At 62.9% G+C, this 20,295-nt stretch overlaps 2 protein-coding genes across 11 annotated transcripts; both read left to right on the top strand.

Moving 5' to 3' along the window:
• Positions 1–555: 555 nt before the first annotated feature.
• Positions 556–2,363, top strand: NHLRC4 (NHL repeat containing 4). Its single transcript, XM_087865835.1, is given in 8 exon segments — positions 556–645; positions 1,426–1,636; positions 1,639–1,971; positions 1,974–2,027; positions 2,030–2,063; positions 2,065–2,138; positions 2,141–2,234; positions 2,236–2,363. Coding segments are annotated over 8 exon segments (966 nt in total). The 3' UTR covers positions 2,312–2,363.
• A 450-nt stretch (positions 2,364–2,813) lies between these two features.
• PIGQ (phosphatidylinositol glycan anchor biosynthesis class Q) lies at positions 2,814–17,048 on the top strand. Of its 10 annotated transcripts, XM_087854115.1 has the most exons (13): positions 4,345–4,475; positions 4,959–5,047; positions 5,608–5,652; positions 7,499–8,197; positions 9,942–10,073; positions 10,215–10,335; positions 12,234–12,360; positions 12,606–12,759; positions 12,875–12,986; positions 13,664–13,744; positions 14,247–14,361; positions 15,919–15,980; positions 16,751–17,048. In XM_087854115.1, the coding sequence occupies exons 3-13, from the start codon at positions 5,621–5,623 to the stop codon at positions 16,901–16,903; spliced, it is 1,788 nt and encodes a 595-aa protein (XP_087710241.1). In that variant the 5' UTR covers positions 4,345–4,475; positions 4,959–5,047; positions 5,608–5,620; the 3' UTR covers positions 16,904–17,048. The 10 variants fall into 10 exon arrangements, with proteins under 10 accessions (XP_045639932.1, XP_045639930.1, XP_045639931.1 ...); XM_045783975.2 differs by lacking the exon at positions 4,959–5,047 and having other exon boundaries at positions 4,337–4,475; XM_087854121.1 differs by lacking the exon at positions 5,608–5,652.
• Positions 17,049–20,295: the final 3,247 nt, after the last annotated feature.

Genomic DNA, 20,295 nt, shown 5'->3' with positions numbered 1-20,295 from the left:
ATGGTTGCCCCATTAATTGTGCTAGGCAGCAGATAGCATCAGTGTCCACCCCACTGTGGGGCATTAAGAGGCCCAGTCCAGAGCTGGGGTGTGGGCCAGCCAGGTGGGAAGTGCTATGGGTCACAGACGGGGGCTGACCCCCTCCCTTCCAGGGGCTTCCTGGAGAGTCCCCAGGTCCTGCATCCAGGGACACCTGCTCTTCCTTGGCCCTCTGGTGGCACCCCCATGTGTCTACGGCACCCAGATTTCTTATCACCCACCTGGCAGACATGAGCTTAGGGGCATCAGCCCAGTCTCACAGGTGTAGAAATAGGAGCAGAGAGACAGGACCCAACCCTGCCAGTTTTTTTTGGGGGGGGGTTAGGATAAACCCCTTGGAGATTCCCCACCCAGACTCTGGTGAGTGACCCAGCCCTTTCCTGAGGGCCTGACCCTGTGGTCCTGCTGGGGGAGTATGGCTTGTTTGCTCAGTGCCTCCTGGACTCGTGAATTACATTAGGGCAGGTTGTGGAGGGGTGTGGGGGCCTCCCTGGAGAGGGGTGGGCTGAGCTGACCATGAGTGGCATCCAGATATGCAGGGGCAGTGGGAAGAATGTCCCAGAGGCCAGTGCAGAGGACCCGAGGCAGGAATGTGGCAGCACCGGGGCGCGCCTAGGGGGTTCAGCAGCTGAGTGACGACTCCACACAGCTTCCTTGAGTCCCTGCCCAAACGTGTTCTTGGTCAGAGTCCCACCTGCCCCTCCCACCTGCCCACACCAGCTGCGTCAAGGTGGCCCCTCCCTCAGGCTCTAGTTTCCAACAACAGAGGCTGTTGCTGCCGGAGCAAGGCCCGGGGAGGCTAGCCGCAGGTAGGAGACCCCTCACCGCTGCCTAACCCTTCAGGGGTTGGAAGTTTCCAGGGGCTTTGTGGGGGCAATGGGCAGGGCCTTGGGCTGTCCCCAAGAAGGGTCACTTTCCTTGTCTGAAGGAAGGAAGGGTCCCCTGGGCAGATGACTTTGAGAAACACTACCCATCTGTCAGCGTTCCCCCCACCCACACACACATACCTTGGGACCTCCCAATGCCCGGGAGCTCATGCAGGCCTCAGAGCAAAACCTGCAGCAACCTTTACAGATCCCATGTCCCCCAGAATTGTGCTCCAGGGGTCACATCTGGAAAAATGGGGCCTAGACACACGGCCAGTGGCGGGGCTTGCAGACCGGGCTAGCACTCAGGACCTGGTCGGACGAGGTTTGAAGCCAGTCCCCACCCCCGTGCCTCAGTTTCCTCATGTGTAAAACAGGAGAACACCAGCACTCCTGGAAGGGAGCAGGGGGTCAGGGGTCACCACTGCTTGGCGCATAGTGGGCATTATTTCTCTTGCAGCCCCACACTGGGCCCAGCTGCAGGACCTTGGCTCAGAGGAGCCGAGACTGTGATCTCTAGCCACCCGCCTGTGTGTCCTCTGGCCTCCTGGGCCTCCCTGACCTGCTGGCGGCCTGCCCCCAGGGCCCGCTCTTCAAGCTGGACCCACCCAGAGACCCCGCTCACTCCTGCGGGCCCCAGATGCTTGGGCGGATCCCAATGCCCATGGGGGCTGCAGGAGGACCCCGGGGGCTGCCCTGCTCCCTGGATGGTCTGTTCTTCCTAACGGCTGGGCTGCACCCTGCGTCCACGTGATGGACCTCGAGGGACGATCCATCTGCCACCTGCCCTGCCACCTGCCCGGAGCTGGAGCCTTCGTGCCGGAGGATGTGACTGGGACAGCTGCTGGGCTCGTGGCGGTCAGCGACCTCGCCCACGGGGCTGTCCACGCGCTTCAGCTCACTGCCCGAGACCCCCAAGGCCACGGGGTCACAGTGGGCACCTTCCTGTCCCCCCAGGGGCTGGCTGCGGATACCACTGGCCGCCTTCTGGTGGCCAACTATGTGCCCGGGGCTGTGCGCAGCTTTGCCCTGAGCCCTGCCCTGGAGCCGCTGGCCCCAGCCTCCGTGCTGGGCTGGAGGGTCCCTGCTGGGTGGGCCTGGGGCCCGACGGGGGCCTCACCGTGAGTTTGGCAGTGCCCACCAGCCCCTGGGCTCCCTGGGGGTCTGACAGTGCCCGCTTTCGGCAGCCAGCTGGCACCTGCGTTGACGTGGACGGCATCGTGGTTGTGGCACATGGCAACAGCGCCACGTGACCCTGTTTCCTCGGGCCAGCGCGCCCGTCTGCCTGGTGTCCGAGGGGCTGAGGCGGCCCTTGGGCATGGCCTGTGGCCTCAGGGATGCTCGTGGTGGCAGATGCGGGGGACGGCTACGCCAAGGTGTTCCAGCACCGCTCGAAGCCGGCCTGACCCGTGGGCTCCGATGGGAGCAGCCCCTCAGCGGGTGGGCGTGCAGCCCCCAGGGCCCCGGCCCCCACGGGTGGAACGGGTGGGGCCTCCAGGACTGCTGGCCACGCCTCCCCGAGCTTGCAGGTTTGCCAAGCTCCTGCTGTGTCAGGTCCTGGGCTGCCTCCTGCCTTCCTCTTGGAGATGATTCAACTTCCTTGGCAGCCACAGACCAGTCTCCCCCCAGCCTCCCCTCCAAGGTTCACAGCCTCCAAAGTTGGGCCCTCTGCACACTCCAGTTTACGGTGCCCTAGCACTCACGGCTCCCATGTCCACTCAGGCCCTGGCCCTGCTGGTTCAGGGCCCAGGAGGCCTGAGCTTCAGGGCCAGCCCCTGAAGGCTGCAGACCTTGCGTTGGGCCAGCTGCCAGCGTTCACCCAGGCAGGCTCTCTGGCCAGGTGGCCCAGCCCCAGCCTCCTAATCAGACAGAAGCAGGCAGGGTGGGTGCGGCTGGGCTGGGCTGGGAAGGGCAGGGGTGCAGCCCCTCACTGTCCCCCATCTTCAGAGGCACCCCAGGTGCCAAGCCTCTTGCAGCTTCTCTGGCCCTAACTGAGGTAAGGCAGCGCAGAAGAGGGGCCACCCCAGAGGCCACCCTGGGGTGGCACATGGCTGGGCTGGGGGCCTCCATACTCCTGGGCCACTTCTCCTGTGTGAGATCCTCTCTCAGGCTGAACCTGCATATTCTCCTCTGCAAACCAGGAGCCAAGGGCTCCAAGCGCATGGGTGGGGCGTGCTGGGAGGGTTCTAGGCAGTGGTCAAGCCAGGAGAGACTTCCTATGAGGAAGGACTCCGGTTACTTAAGAAACGTGGGGAAATGAGGCCTAAAAGGGGTGGGGACATGATGGTGGGACTCTACGTTTGGGGCCCAGCCAGGTGCCTAGTTCCAGTGAGGGGTCTCAGTGGGAAGGGAACAGTGCCTGGTCCAGTCCGTCACCAGGACATTGCCTCTGACAAGGTCCCCTTCATATGTACCAGGTCGTGTGGGTGGCGGGATTTAAGTGGTCCGTGTAAGGAGGCGTGAACACTGTGTGCTCATTAAACTCTCTTCATTACTACTGGTATCAGGGATATCGTTGCCTGGAGCAAGAGGGGCTAGGGACCCCTCTGACGACCAAACCAGATGTCTGCAGCTTCTGGGCTGGCCCACTGGGCCCAGGGGGAACCTGGGGTTGCCCCTTTGCAGAGACCGTTGTTGGACGGGGCCAGTCCGGAGCTGGGGAGGCAGCTTCTTCTGGAAACCCACGTAGGGCTTGGGGGTCCTTTCCCCCTGGGAGGGTGATGGCAAGGTGAGGTTGGGATCCCTCAAAAGCCAGGTCCACCGGGCGCCCCAGATGAGGAAATGGGGGATGGGGGAGGTTTGGCAGCTGTGAGAAGGTGGGGACTGGAAGACAGAGGTGTTGGGGACACTGCAGGTGGACTGGAGGGGGGCCAAGGATGCTGTGTGGGGAGAACAAGGGTGCTGGGGGGACAAGGACTCTGGGGGGGACAAGGATGCTGAGGGAGACGACACTGGGGGGACAAGGACGCTGGGGGGGACAAGGATGCTGGTGGGGGACAAGGACACGGGGGACAAGGACACTGGGGGGACAAGGATGCTGAGGGGGACAGGACACTGGGGGGGACAAGGGCGCTGGGGGGACAAGGATGCTGAGGGGGACAGGACACTGGGCGGGGACAAGGGCGCTGGGGGGGACAAGGACCCTGGGGGACAAGGACAATGGGGGGACAAAGACAATGGGGGACAAGGACAATGGGGGACAAGGATGCTGGGGGGACAAGGACGCTGCTGGGTGGGGGACAAGGACACTGGGGACAAGGCCACTGCTGGTGGGGGGACAAGGACGCTGGGGCGACAAGCACGCTGCACGCGCCGGCCGCAGACTCCGGGGACCGGAACGTTGCGTGCGCGGAACGCTTGGGCGGGGTCCGCGGGCAGCTCGGGCGCCTTTGGGGGCCGGACCGTCGCGCGGCAACGCTGGGAGCCGGCGGAAATGGGGCTCGTGTCCCGCGGCGCGGCCGCGGCGGGGTTGGGGGCCGCGAGCGCTGTCGTCCGCCCGGGCCCGCCCGACGCGGTCCCCCACCCCATCCCGACCCCGCCGCCCGAGAGCGCGGCCTTGGGGAGCAGCCGGTGAGCTTTGGGGGGGCGGGCCGGCGTCTGTGCGGCGTGACCTTGGGGCGCCGCCCCTCTCGCTCCGGCCCCGGGCTGTGGACCCCCGACTCCCCCGGCCGGGCGGGACCCGGCGCAGGGCGCGGGGGAGGCGGCGGAAGGGGCCCCGAGGCTGCTCCCAGGGCCGGCGCGGCGTACACCCCTCCGCCCCCCGCCCCTGGAGCCTCTGTTTCCTCGTCCGTGGCGTGGGGGCGCGGCGGGCTGCGGGGGGCGGGGGGCGGTGTCTGCGGCCGGGCCGCCGTGTCCAGTGACAGCCGGAGCTGGCTCCGCGGTGGACCTCGTGGAAGGGCGCCCGGGGCCCGCAGTACAGAGGGCAGAAAACAATGTGGGGGGCGCCTGGCCGGCTCCGTCGGGGGAGCGTGCACTCCTGATTTCGGGGTGCTGAGTTCCAGCCCCGCGTTGGGCGTAGAGATGACTAAAAAAAAAAAAAACAACCCGAAACAGAATTGTAGATTCATGGCCATTCTTCTGAGATGAGGGGGAGAGCACTGTTTACCCAACGCAAGACAGAAACACCGACAGCTGGAGTAAAAGTGAGTTTCTGCGAGGTCTGGAGGAGCCCTGGCCAGGGGAGGCCTCCAGAGGCGGCTGTCAGCGGGAGAGCTGCCCCCCGCCAGCCATGACTGGGCTCTTCCCCACAGTCCATTCCCGCAGAAGAGAGAAGCATAGTTTCCCTCATAAGGCAGACTGTTGACCTCGGGTGCTGAGAGCAGGGGCGTCCCTGCCCCCGGAGACCTGGCTGCCAGACCATCTGGGAAGGGAGCTCAGTGTCCCCCGGACACACGTCGCCGCGGGCGTGTGCCCTTGCTTTGGATCTCGGTCTTTCAAGATGGGCCCATGGCCCAAGTTCCTGCCCCCCTCCCGCCCCCTCGTCTGCACCTCCGCTATCGATTGTCTGCTCTTTCTTCTTTTTCTGGATGTCTGATCTGAGCAGATTTCTTTGTGTTCCTCACTCCCAGAGGCTGAGGTGGGGGTGGGGTGGGAGTTGGCCCCGTGATGTGTTCTCGCTCGCTGCCCCACGGATAAGAACAGCAGCTCTGCCCTCTGCTCTTCTTAGACCTAAGGAGCCACTGCTTTTCTTCTTCTTTTTTAGGCAGACTTTGTAGATGAAGCATAACACACAGAAAATGCACAAAGCGTATGTGTACAAGTCCGTGAGTGTTCCCGAAGTGAAACACCGTTGCTCCGACAGATGCAGCTTCCCCCAGAGCATCTGCTCACTGTTAGGCCAATTGTTTTTCTTTTCCGACAGTAGCCATGGGTAGTTTTCCTTAGTTCCTGTGAAAGGAGTCCCCAAGCAGGGTGTGATGGTGCTGTTTGGCTGAGCTGGTGTGTTTCAACCAAGAGGCTTAGTGTGATGCCCGGTGGTCAGCAAGCCAGAAGCCCCAGGTCCCCCGCATTCAGAACGGCTCTATCCCTCTCACATTGCCCCTGTCAGGAGGGTCAGGAAGAAAAGTGGGCCCCCGGTGATGGCCGCAGGGATTTGGCCCAGGGCTGTTGCTGGGCTCCAGGCTTTCCCCTGGCGGCACCTACTGGTGCCTGCCCTCTCCAGTCACTTGGTGGGGAGCGACATTTGGGATTACTGCTGCTCAGCTCAGAAGGACCCTTTTCAGCTGGAACCCACAACTGTGAGAGGCCTTCTACAGTTGCTGGGAAAGGCTTCTACCTCCCAGCCCCAGTCTGGCCTCCCCTCAGGGAGGGAGAGCAGCTGTACCAGTGACCTCCTAAGCCCTGGGGGCGTTTGTGTCTGTGTAAGGCCCCTCCCAGAGGGCCCCAGCCAACAGGAAATGGATGACATGTCCCAGTGTCCCAGCCTGTATGTTCCCTAGGGCCTGGGAAACAGTGGGTCCTGGAGGCCTGGGCTCTATCCAGGGCCTGTGCTCCTCCCTCGAGTGTGGGCTCCACCTTGGGGGTCTTAGCTCAGGGTGGCTGCTCTGTCCTTTGTGCCAACAAGGTGGGGACAGTCGGTGTCTGAGAAAGAGCATGCTCCAAGGTGAAGTCCTCGGGGAGGGGGCTCAGATGGAGGAATGCAGTGCTTGCTGAGAAACCTGCATCCCCAGTGAGCTTACCTCTGGGCAAGGCAAGGCTCAGGGTCCCAGAGAACGCAGGGTTCACGGCTGCTTGGGGCTGGTCTTGCTGCTTAGAGGCCACATGAAAGTGTGAGAGGACAGGAAGGCTCACGCCCCTCAGCCTGAGAGAAGACCGTGGGGAGCTTGTCATCCTCCGGGGTTCCCATGTTTAGACAGCTGCCAAGCCCAACTGTGACAAGAGAAGTCAGTCCCCTGCTGGGAACCCAGCCCCGAAATAGGCTGGAGGGTTGGAGTAGCTGCCAAAGCCCCATGAGACCACCGAGGCTTCTCCGGGGGCTCACCAGACAGGGGGTGGGCTTGGGGCGCAGGCTCGTCCTCCGGTATGTTCTCAGGCTCCTGCACCAGTGCCCGCAGCCACGAGCAGTGTGCCTGCATCTGGTTTCCCTTACCCCAGCAGTAACCCATTTACATTTTCATCTTTATTTTCGCTAGCTTAGTAAGTAAATCAAGGTTCGTTAGATTTTAATGTGCATTACTTTAATTGTTAACGAGATTGTACATTATTCCAAGTGCTACGCATAACAAACTCTCATCAGTTTCCTTGAAAACAAAAATTAAGCCATCACGTTCAGCCCTGCACACCCTCGTGAGTGGTACCGGGGGTCAGGCACATCACCTTGCCCTGTTCAGCCCGCTTGTCTCTGAAATGGGGGGAAGCGTTGGCCGGCCCGGGATGGGGGTAGGGCAGTGCCCATGTGAGATGGGCAGCTGGGGTCCCGCCAGCCTCCATGACCAAACCCAAAGCCGGGTTGCCCCAACCCATGGGCCCCGTGGCCCTGCGTGCATGAAGTCAGGACCATCTGTGGTGCTGCCGGCCGCCCTGGGGCCCTCGGCCGTAGTGGTGGCGGTGGCCGCGGTGGCAGCCCTACACCGAGCCTCTCTCCTCTCTTCCAGCATGCCCGGCATGGTGCTCAAGGCCTTCTTCCCCACATGCTGTGCTTCGGCCGACAGCGGCCTGCTGGTAGGACGGTGGGTCCCGGAGCAGAGCAGCGCCGTGGTCCTGGCTGTGGTGCACTTTCCCTTCATCCCCATCCAGGTGAAGGAGCTCCTGGCCCAGGTGCATCAGGCCAGCCGTGTGGGGCTGGCCGTGCTGGGCACCTGGTGCCACCGCCGGCAGGAGACTGAGGAGAGCCTGGGCCACTTCCTGGAGGGCCTGGGCGCCATCTTCTCCCACGAGCCCTGGCTCCAGCTGTGCCGGGAGAGGGGCAGCAAGTTGTGGAGCTGCAAGGCCACCCGCCGGCAGGTGCCTCCCCACCCTGGCGCCCCCTACGAGGACCAGGTCATGCTCGTCTTCTACGACCAGCGCAAGGTGCTGCTGTCCCAGCTGCACCCGCCTGCGGCCGTGCCTGACCGCCAGGCTGGTGATGCGACGGCCAGTGCCGGGGGCTTGGCTGCTGTCTTTGACACGGTGGCGCGCAGTGAGGCTCTCTTCCGAAGTGACCGCTTCGACGAGGGCCCTGTGCGGTTGAGCCACTGGCAGTCAGAGGGCGTGGAGGCAAGCATCCTCGCGGAGCTGGCAAAGCGGGCCTCGGGGCCCATCTGCGTGCTGCTGGCCTGCCTGCTGTCCCTCATCTCAGCTGCCAGCGCCTGCCGGTACGTGCCCCTGGGGCCACTAGGCCCACCCCTCTGTGCAGAGCCTTGGAGGCCCAGACAGGTCCTGCTGAGGTGCCCGCTCCCCCCGTGCCCCTGCTGTCATCTCCTCTTCCCTCCCCTGATATCTTCTGAGGATGCCTGGATTGTGGTTACTCCCTGGGCAGAGCAGGCTCCCCCAGTAGTCGCATGGGACCCCAGTCCCCTGCAAGGGGAATAAGACCATGAACAGACCCAGGTTGTTGCCGGCTGACAGCTGGCGTGGCCTGGTGCCTGGGAGTTGTCCTCCTGAAGACACGCAGGTCCCACCTGCTTCCCTGGCCCTGGTGGGGCAGTGTCCACTCACTGATGGACGTGGGTTGGGGTGGCGCTCCCCAGCCGTGGCTCTGCTACACAGTCCCCTGGAATACTCCTGGCTGCAGGCCTGGCCGAGGAGTGTAGCCCTTGAGGGCCCTAGGGAATTCTGGGGCAGCACCATGGTGTTCAGGCTGCAGGGGCCCCTCCCTCTGTGAGAAGCCAGCTCCCCGATGGCCCCCCTCCTTAGGTCCCGGGGTTCTGGCTGTTGGGTTTGGGGACTGGCCTCAGCTGCTCACAGGGGGCTGCAGAACACTCTGGCCTGACTTGGCAGAGCACCTTGGCAGCTGTGTGGACAGTGCCTGGGGTTGAGGGCTGCAGGGGACCTTGATGTGCAGGCTGGGTTTTGGATCTTCACAGTCCCCCAAAATGAATTCCAGGGAAGTGTGTGTCAGCCCAGGTGCAGTCTGGGGAGAGATGGTCCTTAGCTTTGATCACCTTGCAAAGGACTCGAGAAGGGGTAACCACGTGTGTGCGCCTCAGATCCTGATCAGCCCATCAGGCTAGAGCCGTGGGGAGAGCACAGCGGCAGTCATGAGAGGCGTCGCTGTTCCTGTGCACATGTGAAACCCCCTCGCCCCCTAGGGCAGCCCCCGGGGATGCTGCTGGGGCCCTGGCTGCCCTGGGCTGGTCTGAGCCTCAGATCCCTGCCGTGTAGGCTGGGGCGGGAGGCGCTCAGCGCAGACAGTGCAAAGCTGCTTCCACTTGACTGGAGTTCAGGAGGGCTGTGCAGAATGTGTCTCGTTCCTGGAGGTGGCTCACTCAGAACTGCTTGAAGACTTCCGACTTCCTCCTGAGGGTTCGAGTGCAGGGCTAGTTGGCGGCTCTGTGCTTGGCACAAGCCCTGTGGTTCCTGCTGGTGGCAGCCAGGCTCTGGGTGGATGTGGGGCCGAGCGACAACAGGGCGCGTTCTTTACCTTTGCTTGCAAACATCTCTTAGTGTTGGAATGCGTGCAGAAGCATCTCAGTGCTTCCTTTGCCTTGTGAGAGATCGTCTCATGGGGCAGCCCGGTTGGCCTGCAGACCCTTGGTGTGGGTCACCCATCCAGCAGGGCAAGGCGCTGGGTGGCGGGACAGCACGTTCTTTCCACTCCTGCACTGAAGCCTCGGCACTTGGCTTTGGGTGTGCCTGGAGTCACTGCTTTGTGAGGAGGTCCAGTTTGCAGTTAACAGCCATGAGCACACCGTGACCTCCCCTGGGCTGCCTGCCCGTGCCCCCCCACGGCGTCCCTGTCCTGCTGAGCTTGGCATGTGGCCATCGGTGTTCAGGGCCTCCAGGGTCTTGAGGTGGGCCTGGTGAGGGGTGTGGGTGCCGCTGAGGGGCCCCCGCTCCCTGGTAGGCAGGAGAACTGCTGCACGGCCTGAACGGCCCCCTGTCCTGGCTCCTTCACAGGGTGTTCAAGCTGTGGCCCTTGTCCTTCATCTGGAGCAAGCTCTCCGTGTGCGAGCAGCTCAGGCACCGGCTGGAGCAGCTCACGCTCGTCTTCAGCACCCAGAAGGCCGAGAACCCCACCCAGCTGATGAGGTGCAGGGCCCGCCTGGGCGTCCTTCATAGCAGCCGGTCACATGCTCCCCCCCCACACTTCTTTGCACCAAGTCCACCCACGCTGACCCCCTCCGGCCAGGCCCCCCTCACCACTCACTCCCATTGGCCCCCTCCTTTCAGGAAGGCCAACGTGCTTGTGTCTGTGCTTCTCGATGTGGCCCTTGGCCTTGCGCTGCTGTCCTGGCTTCATGGGAAGGACCGCATCGGGCAACTGGCGGAGGCCCTCGTCCCCGTGGCTGATGTGAGTTGATTGGGTGGAGCCTGGTCCGGACTGGAGCACCTGTGTCCCAGGGATGGGGGTGGGGCCCTTCCTGGGGGCAGCAGAAACCCCTCAGCTGGCCAGAGCTGCATGACCCTTTCCCTCTGCTGGGCCAGAGGAGCAGCCTTTGTCCCTGACCGCAGGCAGGTCCCCTAGGAGCCACTGTGTCTCACAGAGTCCCCAGGGCTGCACAGACTCAGCTCACTGGATGCCCACCTGCCCCCACTGGGTCACATCTTAGCTTCTGGCCCCTTATCTTCCTTTCCTGAAGGTGGTCATGTCTGAGGCTACCTCGTGGTTGAGGCTTTTAGGGGGAGCCCACCCCCTTCCACCAGGCCCAGTGTCCCTGGCTCTTCAGGGCAGCTGGCTCTGGGCTTGGCCCTCTGCACAGCAAGCACCACATAAATATTCCGTGTGTCCAGGGCTATCTGTGTGCAGTCAGGCCACTCCCAGTGCTGATCCTCTGGTTCCCATGCTGAGTGCGGTTCATCCGCTGGGTCTCCCCCCCACCGTGATCCTTCTCCCAGTTTCCACCCTGTTGCTCTGCCCCACCAGTGCTGAGCCTTCGGCTTCTCTGCCTCCCTTCCTCGGAGCCATAGGCCTGTCGCTCCTGTTGGGAGCTTGTCTTCCTGTGTGGGGCAGTCCCTGTGGCTCTTTGGGCCTTCCCCAGTGGCCTCCTGGCCTCAGTGTGGTCGAGGGGCTGAGGCCTGGCTGGGTGGTCCTTGCGCGTGCAGCCTCGGGCGCTGCCTTCAGTGTCCAGGCGCACGCGTGCTCTGGGCCTGCTTGTGCACAGGAGCCCTCACAGGCCGAGAGCCCCTATGGCTTCTTGGGGAGACCTGGTCTAAGAGGAAGGAGGAAAGAGGGCCTGGAGGCCAGGAAGGGGGCTCAGTTGCTGTAGCTTGCTCACCCGTGCTCTGCCTTTCGGCCAGCCTCATCTTCGATCTCCCTTTTGCAGAACTGCGCAGAAATATAAATATAAATATTTAATTTAAAAATGAAAGTCTCTTCCTGCCACCCAGCTCCCATCCTTTAAATATTAGATAAGCTGTATTTATAAAGAAGGCTCTGCTCCTCTTCTCACTGCCCCGGACTCAGCTGAGACCTTCACAGGCCCACACGGTGGGCAGTGGGGGGAATGGCAGGCCTCTGACTGTGGGGAAGGGCTGTCACAGCCGTGGCCTCAGCATTGCTGATGAGGCTGAGGGTCCTCGGGGCCTGTGCATTGGAACTGGCACAGTGCCCGGACATTGGCCTTCCTCCCTGGGCGGCCAGGACACTGCTCAGCTTCCCCGCTTGCTTGTGAGAGTCTCCGTGCCATCGCAGGCCCTCAGTGGAACCTCATCTGTCCTTCCCTCTAGGGAGCCCTCCAGCCTTCCCACCTGCTACCTGGGGCCCTGATGGGCTCAACGCCCTCAGGGTCACCTGGGATCACCCACCCAGCTCAGGCCCGGGCCTCTGCGGTGCCATGCCAGGTGGTGAGGCAGGGTCCTCAGCAGAGGGGCACTGGGTAGACCATCAGCTCCCCCTACAAGGTTCACGGTGAGCTGGGGTCTGTGCCACCTCTGGGTATGTGGGGCTGAGCACTCCCCTGGGTCCAGTGGCGAGAGGATTGAGATGGAGGAAAGGTGACGCCCATCAGGGCCCCTGTGGCCCGAGGGCCAGGGGCAGACTGTCCTCCTCGCGGGCTGTGCCTCTCAGCCCCAGGTCCCAGAGCATCTGTGAAGAGGGGTTCCTTGGCCAGACAAGTGCGGGAAACCTCGTGTGCCCATCACATTAGGGGACACCTGGAGAGGGACACAGATGAACTTCTCCCTGCCCGGATAGGTTGGCTGTGGTGGGTCCCAGTTTATGGACCTCACGTCCCTCCTATGTCTCTACAGCATGTGGCCGAGGAGCTCCAGCATCTGCTGCAGTGGCTGATGGGTGCGCCTGCTGGGCTGAAGATGAACCGGGCGCTGGACCAGGTGCTGGGCCGCTTCTTTCTCTACCACCTGCACCTGTGGATCAGTGAGTGCCCGCTCCACCTGGGCCCAGGCCGCGCCCCGTCCCTCGGTCCCTGCTTTCTGCCCTCTTGCCATCCCGGATACGTGTGTGTGGCCCTGCTCTGCTGGCCTGGCTGCTTGGAGAAGGACCGGCCGGCAGGGAAGCCCATCACTTTTTCCAGAAGCCTCAGGCACCCCTCCTCAGGGAGGAATTGGGGAGGGCGGGACCTCCCTGGGTTCCCCCCTCAGGGCCAACCCCTATCCCACCAGGCTACATACACCTCATGTCCCCCTTCATTGAGCGCATCCTGTGGCACGTGGGCCTCTCAGCCTGCCTGGGCCTGACGGTCGCCCTGTCCATCCTGTCTGACATCATCGCTCTGCTCACTTTCCACATCTACTGCTTCTATGTCTACGGGGCCAGGTGCGTGTGTGGGCGCCACTCGTGCGGGCCGGTCCACGGTGGCCTCCCGAGCCCTGGGTGCCATGGGGGGCCGGCGGGGTGGTGCAGCGCCCCCGACACTGCCTGCGTCCTGCAGGCTGTACTGCTTGAAGATCTGTGGGCTGTCCTCGCTCTGGCGTCTGTTCCGGGGGAAGAAGTGGAACGTTCTGCGCCAGCGCGTGGACTCCTGCTCCTATGACCTGGATCAGGTACTGGGCAGGAGCTTGGGAAAGGGGGTGACTGCCGCCACACTCCCGTCTATCTGGCCCCTTTACGTGAGCCTGGCCAGTGCGGCTGCTCAGCACGTGATGGGGCAGCTCGCCCGCCAGAGGGTCAGCGTGGAGCCTGGGGGACGTGAGGAGACTGCAAGGGGCAAGGAACCCTCACACAGCACAGGACATTGCCCCAGTGGGAGGTGGACCCTGGTGTGAGGAGGGTGCTGGGCCCCAGGGAGCTTCTGGACGGTGGGGCATGGACGTGACCCATGCACAGGGCCTGGCCCTGGCTTTCCCGTAGCACGCTCAGACCAGGTCTGACCAGGTGATCCCTGTGCGCTGCCCGCAAGGCATGCATTTCCTGCCTAGATTTCCCAGCCCTCCCATCTTTGGTGGGTGTGCTCACACCCTGGTGGCTGGTTCTGTCTCCCCGTGTGTCACCGAGTGTGGGTGGCATGCAGACCCGTCCCTCCCTGTCCTGGAGAAAGCTGTCGTGAGCGGGTTTTCCGGAGTCGTCTCGGGAAGCCCATGTGTGCTGTTGGCGGGCACGCCGTTTCTGCTCAGTCGTAGGATGGGTTTGGTGGGGATGGGCCGCGGACGTGGGGCTCGTGCTGCTGGGGCTGTCCCTGGCGTGGGGCTTTTGCTGATGGCGGTGTCCTTTCTCCCTGCAGCTGTTCATCGGGACATTGCTCTTCACCATCCTGGTCTTTCTTCTGCCCACCACAGCCCTCTACTATCTGGTGTTCACGCTGGTAAGCTGAGAGGCACAGGACATGGGAGGGCATTGCGCGTGCCACCTGGGTGACCTGGCTGCTGGGCCTCGCCCACAGCGCTTGGAGTGATCACTGCCTGCTCTGCCTGCCAGCCAGGCAGCCATCCCTGCCCCAGAGAGGGCGTGGCTATTCCAGACTCTCTGGGCACTGTGTGCTGGGCCCTGGAGTGGGCGGGGCTCCTTCCCCGGGGGAATGCCCCCCACTGCTCTGGGACACGCGGCTGGGTGCGCTGAGGACAGGAGCCGGGAGGAGTGGCACCCAGGTGGCCCCGGCCGAGGGGCCAGTAGCATGTTTCCCTGGGGTCAGCTGCTCCTGCCCACTGCTTGCCTGCCTCCCCATAGCTGGGCCTCAGGTCAGGATGAGATGCGTGTCCTGCCCAGGGGTCTTGAGCCCCTGCTGCCCTTCGTCGTGGCCCAACACCCTCCGGGCCGCTGCCCTCGTGGGCATGCGGTGCAGCTCTGAGTGCCGTCTGTCACTGCAGCTCCGGCTTCTGGTGGTGGCTGTGCAGGGCCTGATCCACCTCCTCGTGGACCTCATCAACTCCCTGCCGCTGTACTCGCTCGGGCTCCGGCTCTGCCGGCCCTACAGGCTTGCGGGTAGGTCTGTGTGCGGGGTGGGCGCGTGGACCTCCGTGGGCCCTGCCTGGAAGCAGTGCAGTGTGGGACTTGGTTGTGGGGGTGGGCAGAAAGCCCTGGGTGTCCCCTGGGCCAGCTGCCTGCACTGAGCTGGAGGGTTGAGGGGCGCAGAGGCAGCCCTTTCTCTTTCTCACCTTCTTCGTGGCCAGCACGAACATTGTCTGATGTCGTCTGCAGTAGTGTGGGTGGTACCTGAATGTGGCTCAGAGAAGTGTCCCTGTGAGCTTGTGTGGAACTGTGTGTGCCTTTTGGTGCCCCTCAGCCTTGGAGGGGACAGGCCAGGCTGGAGGATGCTGGGCTGGCCAGATCCGTATGACAGGAGCACCTTCCCACCCCCAGACCCCTGCACACCAGGGCAGCACCCCCCATCCTAGCTGCCCCTGGCTGTCCCCCTCTCCTGGTGGCTGCCCCTGTTTTCACACTGACACCAACCGCTAGGTTGGCCAGATGCCCCTCAGGGGAGGCCATCCCCACTGCAGGCCGGGGAAGGCCGACCTCACTGGTCACAGCGTTGTGAGTCAGCCCATCTACGTTCAGGGGTTTGGAACACAACGGGGAACACGGGGCATTCTTGGTACAGCCCCACCAGCGGCTGTTGCGCTGGCCCCTGTGGTGAGCAGCATGCCCGGGAGGCCCTGCCTGCAGTTTGCAGCTCAGCGCCCACACCAGAGCTCCCAGCAGCTAGCTGCTGCCAGCCCGTGGAGAGCCACGGGACTTGAACCTGCGTGCTCCATGCACTTGGGACCTGGTCTGCCAGCCGGGTGCCCTTGATTTCTCTTTCCAGCCCACCTACCCCATAGACCCCCAGGTGGCCCACGCCAGGGACCCCAGCCTCTGTCCACCCTGGAGAATGCCAGGATCCGGCAGGCGGAGAGCCTGAGACCCAGCATCTTCCCTCCCCCAGCCCGAAGCTCGTGGTCAGAGCAGAGTTGTTTTAACTTCACATAAAAATCCACAGATGCTGCCACCTTCTCTCTTTTTCACCGAGGTTGCCTTGGGGCCTCTTCATCAATAGATAATTAGCTCCTGCTTCTCTTTTCAAGAACTTTCTGCCTTGGAAATTCCCGGGCTCGGGACCCCGAACTCTAGGTCAGGGGCGCAGTGGGTTCCCAAGTCGGCCCCTCACACAGACACGTAGATGCCAGCAGGGCAGCCACACCCCACCAAGTTCCCTGCCCGCTCTGCGGGAAAAGCCACATCCCACTCGGAAAGCAGTGCAGCCTGTGCCCCTGATGCCCGGCTGGCTCTTCCCCGCCTCCCAGACACACAGCTTCTGTCTTCTGATGAAGCTGTGCGCAGCTTTGATACCGGCCAGGCAGCCAACTCAAAGAGGCAGACGGGAAGGTGGGGGGAGGCGTGGGGGGAGGTGAGCCCCGTGTGCGGCCCAGACCACCCACAGCCTTCTGAGTGCCCTCCTGGCCCTCGTGCCCAGCCCCTGCCGGCACACGGAGCAGGAACCCGGGTGACTGTCTGCCGAGGGCCCTGTGTGCCTCACTGCGCACCTTGCTGTCCTTGCAGCTGGCGTGAAGTTCCGGGTTCTGGAGCACGAGGCTGGCAGGCCCCTCCGCCTCCTGATGCAGGTGAGTCTTCTGCAGACCCCTTGCCCACCCGCCACGATGCTGTCCATATTCTGGGGCAGCTGGAATCTGATCCCTCTCTGCTGCCCTGGGGGAGGGCTGACAGGTGGGGCCCCGAGGGGAGGCTCCCTCACTCCCAAGACCCCTGGGCACCGTGGCCCCTCTGCCTGGAACCTCCCTGAGCAGGACCCTGGATGGGATCCCCTGTGCTGTGTCTGATGCCTTCAGCCACCCCGGGCTCCTGCCCTGAGCTCTGTGGGCTCTTGTTCCAGGAGGAAGAGCACAGACTTGGCAAAGGCCTCAGAACACACTTTCTCTGAAACAGTCCCTCTAGCCTGTGGGAGAGAGCGGGCGGTTGCTGGATGACTCGCTGGGTGCTGGTGGGGGTGGCACGAGGGCCACGTCTCAGGGAGAGGTCAGATGCTGAGGCAGTGGGGGGGCCCTGCGTGGTTTTCTTGGGGGTGTGGTGTGTTCCCAGGCCCCGCCTGGGAGGCGGGTCCTGCTGTCGAGGAGTCTGTACCCCTCCAGCCTGGCCCGTCTCGCCTGCCTGCAGCGTGCCCAGAGGAGAGCACCCCTGACCTCGGCCCGAGTGCTCCCTCTCGAGCTGCTCACCCTGCCCCCAGGGACCACAGGGGCGGCCTGGCTGGACAGAGCGGGTGCTGCCCCGCCACGGACAGCCCAGGACCCCAGTGCGGGACCACTAGGACTGGCAGGCTTGAGCCTCAGGGAGTTGGGGGCTGCATCCTGGCTGACCGCTGCCCTTGTGCTTCCAGATAAACCCCCTACCCTACTGTCGCGTGGTGCACACCTACCGCCTCCCCAGCTGTGGCTGCCACCCCACGCACTCCTGGGGTTCCCTGTGCCGCAAGCTCTTCTTCGGAGAGCTCATCTACCCTTGGAGACAGAGAGGGGACAAGCAGGACTGAGGGGCCCTGGTCGCCAGCCTCCCCAGACCACCGCGCGGCCACAGTCCACCCACTTCCCTGCCAGGGGTGTGGACTGTCAGGACAGCACGCATTCTGGATCTTTGCCTTCTCTGCCCCCAGCTGTCCGAGGCCTCTGCACCTCCTGGCTCTGAGGTAGGGGGTGCCGGGCAGGAGGACATGGGCAGCCAGCCAGGCCAACAGGCCTGTGTTCCATCACTAGCCGTGTTTGCCTTGGGACCTGCCTCCTGATCTCTTGTGATGGCACTGGCCACCCGGTGCCCACCAGCTCCCCAAGCCTGCCCAGGAGCCCTGCCCCCCAGAGCCCCCATCTCCGCCCACCATGGCCGCTCCGGGTGGGGTGAGCTGGCCGGTCTCCCTGGTGCTCCCAGTGGCCCCACCCTGTCATGGGGTAGAGGGACCCCTCCCAGGACGCACTCAACAGTTCTTGCGGCTGACCGATGCTTGGGGGCTGCACTTCTGTGTCCCTAACCCAAGCCAGCAGCCCCAGTGAACCCGGGCCCTCTGGGAAGCTGGGCGGCAGCACCCTCAGCCTGGATCACACAGGGTCTGCGTGATGCCCCCTGGAGAGATCGCTTCTGCAGGAGGAGCTGCCCACGGGCCTTTGGGTCTCCCAGTGTGGAGCCAGGCCACATGGGGTGCCTGGAACTGCCTTGCTGAAGACCGAGCACCTGTCCCCCTTGCTGGCCTATCCCTGCCCTGCGCCCATGCGGGAACAGGCCCCTTGGCCAAATGTTCCTTCTCCCTCACTGGCTTCCCACGGAAGCAGGCAGCTCCTGGGCAGACATGTTTGTGGCCTCCAGTGTGTGGGGGGGGTTCTAGCATTCAGGCTGCGTCTTCCTGCCGGCTGGAATGGAATCGGACGGTGGGGGTGAGCCCCAGCATCTCCGGGAGGAGGAAGCCTGCACGTGCAGATGGCACCCTGTGTGTTTTGTCATCTTGGAGCGGGAAATGTTTGTGCTGTAGCCTGCACTCCTTGGCTGCAGGCCACAGTGGGCAGCCCGTGGGGGACTTCCCACCAGCCCAGCATCTCGTGGACCAGGTCCTAGCTCTGCCTTTCTCTGCCGTGACAATAAAACCTCCCACCAGTTTGCAGTGTGCCCCTCTGCCTTCCCATCGCTACCTGGGCGGTGGGTCTGAGGAGGCCCCCCCATCCTAACCTTGGTGGGGGGTGGGGTGAGGTTCCCCTTCTCCTGGGGTCATGGGACAGCTGGCCCCCATTGTTTGTCCTGAGGTGTCTGTGACACCTGTTTTTGTTTGATGCTGAGCTGGGGGGCACTGGGCACCCCATACCCTGAAGCAGGCCTCCCTACAGGTCTGACCCCTTGAAGGTGTGCTGGCATGGGTGGATGGATGCAGGGCCACTTGCTGTCTGGTTTTGGCCTTGCCTTGGTGTGGGGGACAGGGCTGAGGGCAGGGGTGCAGGCCTCCCTGGGGCAGGAGTGAGCTGCCCTGGCTCCGGTGAATATGTCACCTGAAAGCTGTGGGCTCCACGCAGGGGAGAGGCACTGCCTGACTGACTTTCCCCCTCCTGCAGCCCTAGGGACCCTCAGGTGGTCACCTGTGCTCCTGGCCTCCTGGCTTTGTAGGGAAGGGCTGGAATCCAGAGAGGTCAGCCTGTGCCTCCACTAAAGGGTCAGCAGAGGCTGGATGGGGAGCCCTGGAGGGCGGGCCCCTGTAGCTTCCTGTGGGGCCTCTCTGGTCTGAGGCAGGGAGGGAAGAGGTCAAAGGGGATGTGAGCCATGCAGGAACCCAGCAGAGGACCAGAAGCCCCCAAGGCGAGTGCCCACCCCTGCCCCGGCCCTCAACCTACAAAGCAGGGATGGTTGGCCCTGCTCCACAGGCTGTGTTGGGAAAGGCTCGGTCAGAAACCATGCGTGCTGAGCCCAGTTCCTCTCTTTGTCCTGGATGATGGGAGAGCAGGCAGCAGGGCCTAAGGCCGTTGGAGTCCCTTCAGGGGAAATCCTGAGAGGGGTGAAGGATGTTTTTAATTTTAAGTTCTCTGGAAGGGGGATGATAATAGCTTCTCACCTGTCACCCTTCAGAAACCAAGAAGGACATTATTAACCTCACAGTGCTGCTGGTCCCTGGACAAGGGTCTTGGTCCTTCAGAGCAGGGAGTGAGCAGCGCGGGGCAGAAGCTGCAGTGATCTCTGCAGGAGAGGTCCAGCCCGATCACCTCCAAGGGCCTTCCCTGACTGCCAGGTTGAGGTGCAGGGGTGGGCAGGTGGAAGCCAAGTGCTAGCTGCTGGCTTCCTTGTCCTGTGCCAGTCAGTACTCAGTCCCTGGGCCTGCTGCGGATTTGGCCCCCTGCCTCCCAACAAGACCCTGCCCACTGGCTGTTTCTGTAACATGGTGTGTTGTGGGTGGTTGTGTGTGCTGTAACCCAGCATCTGGGGGATGGCCGTTCCCCAGGAGGAGGACGTGGCCCGAGCAAATGTACAAGCAGGGCTGTCAGAGCTCCTTTGTGGGTTATGAATGAGCCAAGTGGCTCTGCCCATCCCCATGCCAGCTGCCCATGCCAGCCTCTGCCCTTCCGTGTCCCGGCTCCATGCTTCCCTGGAGGACCAGGAGGACAAGAGGGGAGCCTCTCTCTGAAGGCAGGTAAGGAAGGGCCAGGTGCTGCTCACCTAGCACAGGGACCAGCTCATCAGGAAGCTCCCAGGCACCGTGCCAAAATGAACCAGCAGTGTGCAGGTGGGCACACATCTCAGTAAAGGCTGTCTGCAGCTTGGGGGTGTGGGGTCATTCGGTGTGGTGCCACTGTTGCTGGGGTCTGCCGTCTGAAAGCCACCTGCTGCTGGAGCCATGCCCCAGGTTTAGTGACCCCTTGGGAAGAACTTTCTTGCAACCAGTTCCTTACCTGCTGGGCAGACAGGCCAGCTGGGCTGTCCTCAGTGCAGCACACTGGGTCATGGTCATCGTGGTGACATGCTCCCTCTGCACAGGTCTGCTTTGTAGGGAGCCCTACCTCTCTGTGCCTCTCTGCTGCATGTAGCACTCAGCACCTGGTCTGCTAAGAGCTGTGCTTGGCTCAGCTTTGACAACTAATTCCTTTGATTTATTATTATTAACAGCTTTATTTGTATTTTTAAAAAAGATTTTGTTTGTTTGTTTGCTTGCCAGAGAGAGAAATCATAGGCAGGGGGACTGGCAGGAAGAGGGAGAAGCAGGCTCCTGGATGAGCAAGGGGCCCGATGGGGGACTGGATCCTGGGACCCTGGGATTCGGACCTGAGCCAAAGGCAGATGCTTAACTGACTGAGCCACCCAGGCATTCCTATTAACAGCTTTATTGAGGCATATTTTACATATTATAAAATTCACTCATTTTGTGTGCACAATTCAGTGATTTTTGTTTTACCGTGAAGAAAG

The sequence above is a fragment of the Ursus americanus genome, chromosome 2 (assembly GCF_024610735.1).
Source record: "Ursus americanus isolate L20-20 chromosome 2, mUrsAme1.1.p, whole genome shotgun sequence".
NCBI classification, from domain to species: Eukaryota; Metazoa; Chordata; class Mammalia; order Carnivora; family Ursidae; genus Ursus; species Ursus americanus.
The sequence above is the reverse complement of the archived record's forward strand: the minus strand, read 5'-3'. Positions and strand labels throughout refer to the sequence as shown.

What these genes read in the sequence shown, in the direction of transcription:
- PIGQ (XM_087854095.1), top strand. Translation starts at nt 7,251, where the DNA reads ATGGGGGGAAGCGTTGGCCGGCCCGGGATGGGGGTAGGGCAGTGCCCA. An exon ending in CCCTCGTCCCCGTGGCTGAT is followed by an intron (nt 10,336 to 12,233) that starts GTGAGTTGATTG and finishes ATGTCTCTACAG; the next exon opens with CATGTGGCCGAGGAGCTCCA. An exon ending in CCCTCCGCCTCCTGATGCAG is followed by an intron (nt 15,981 to 16,750) that starts GTGAGTCTTCTG and finishes TTGTGCTTCCAG; the next exon opens with ATAAACCCCCTACCCTACTG.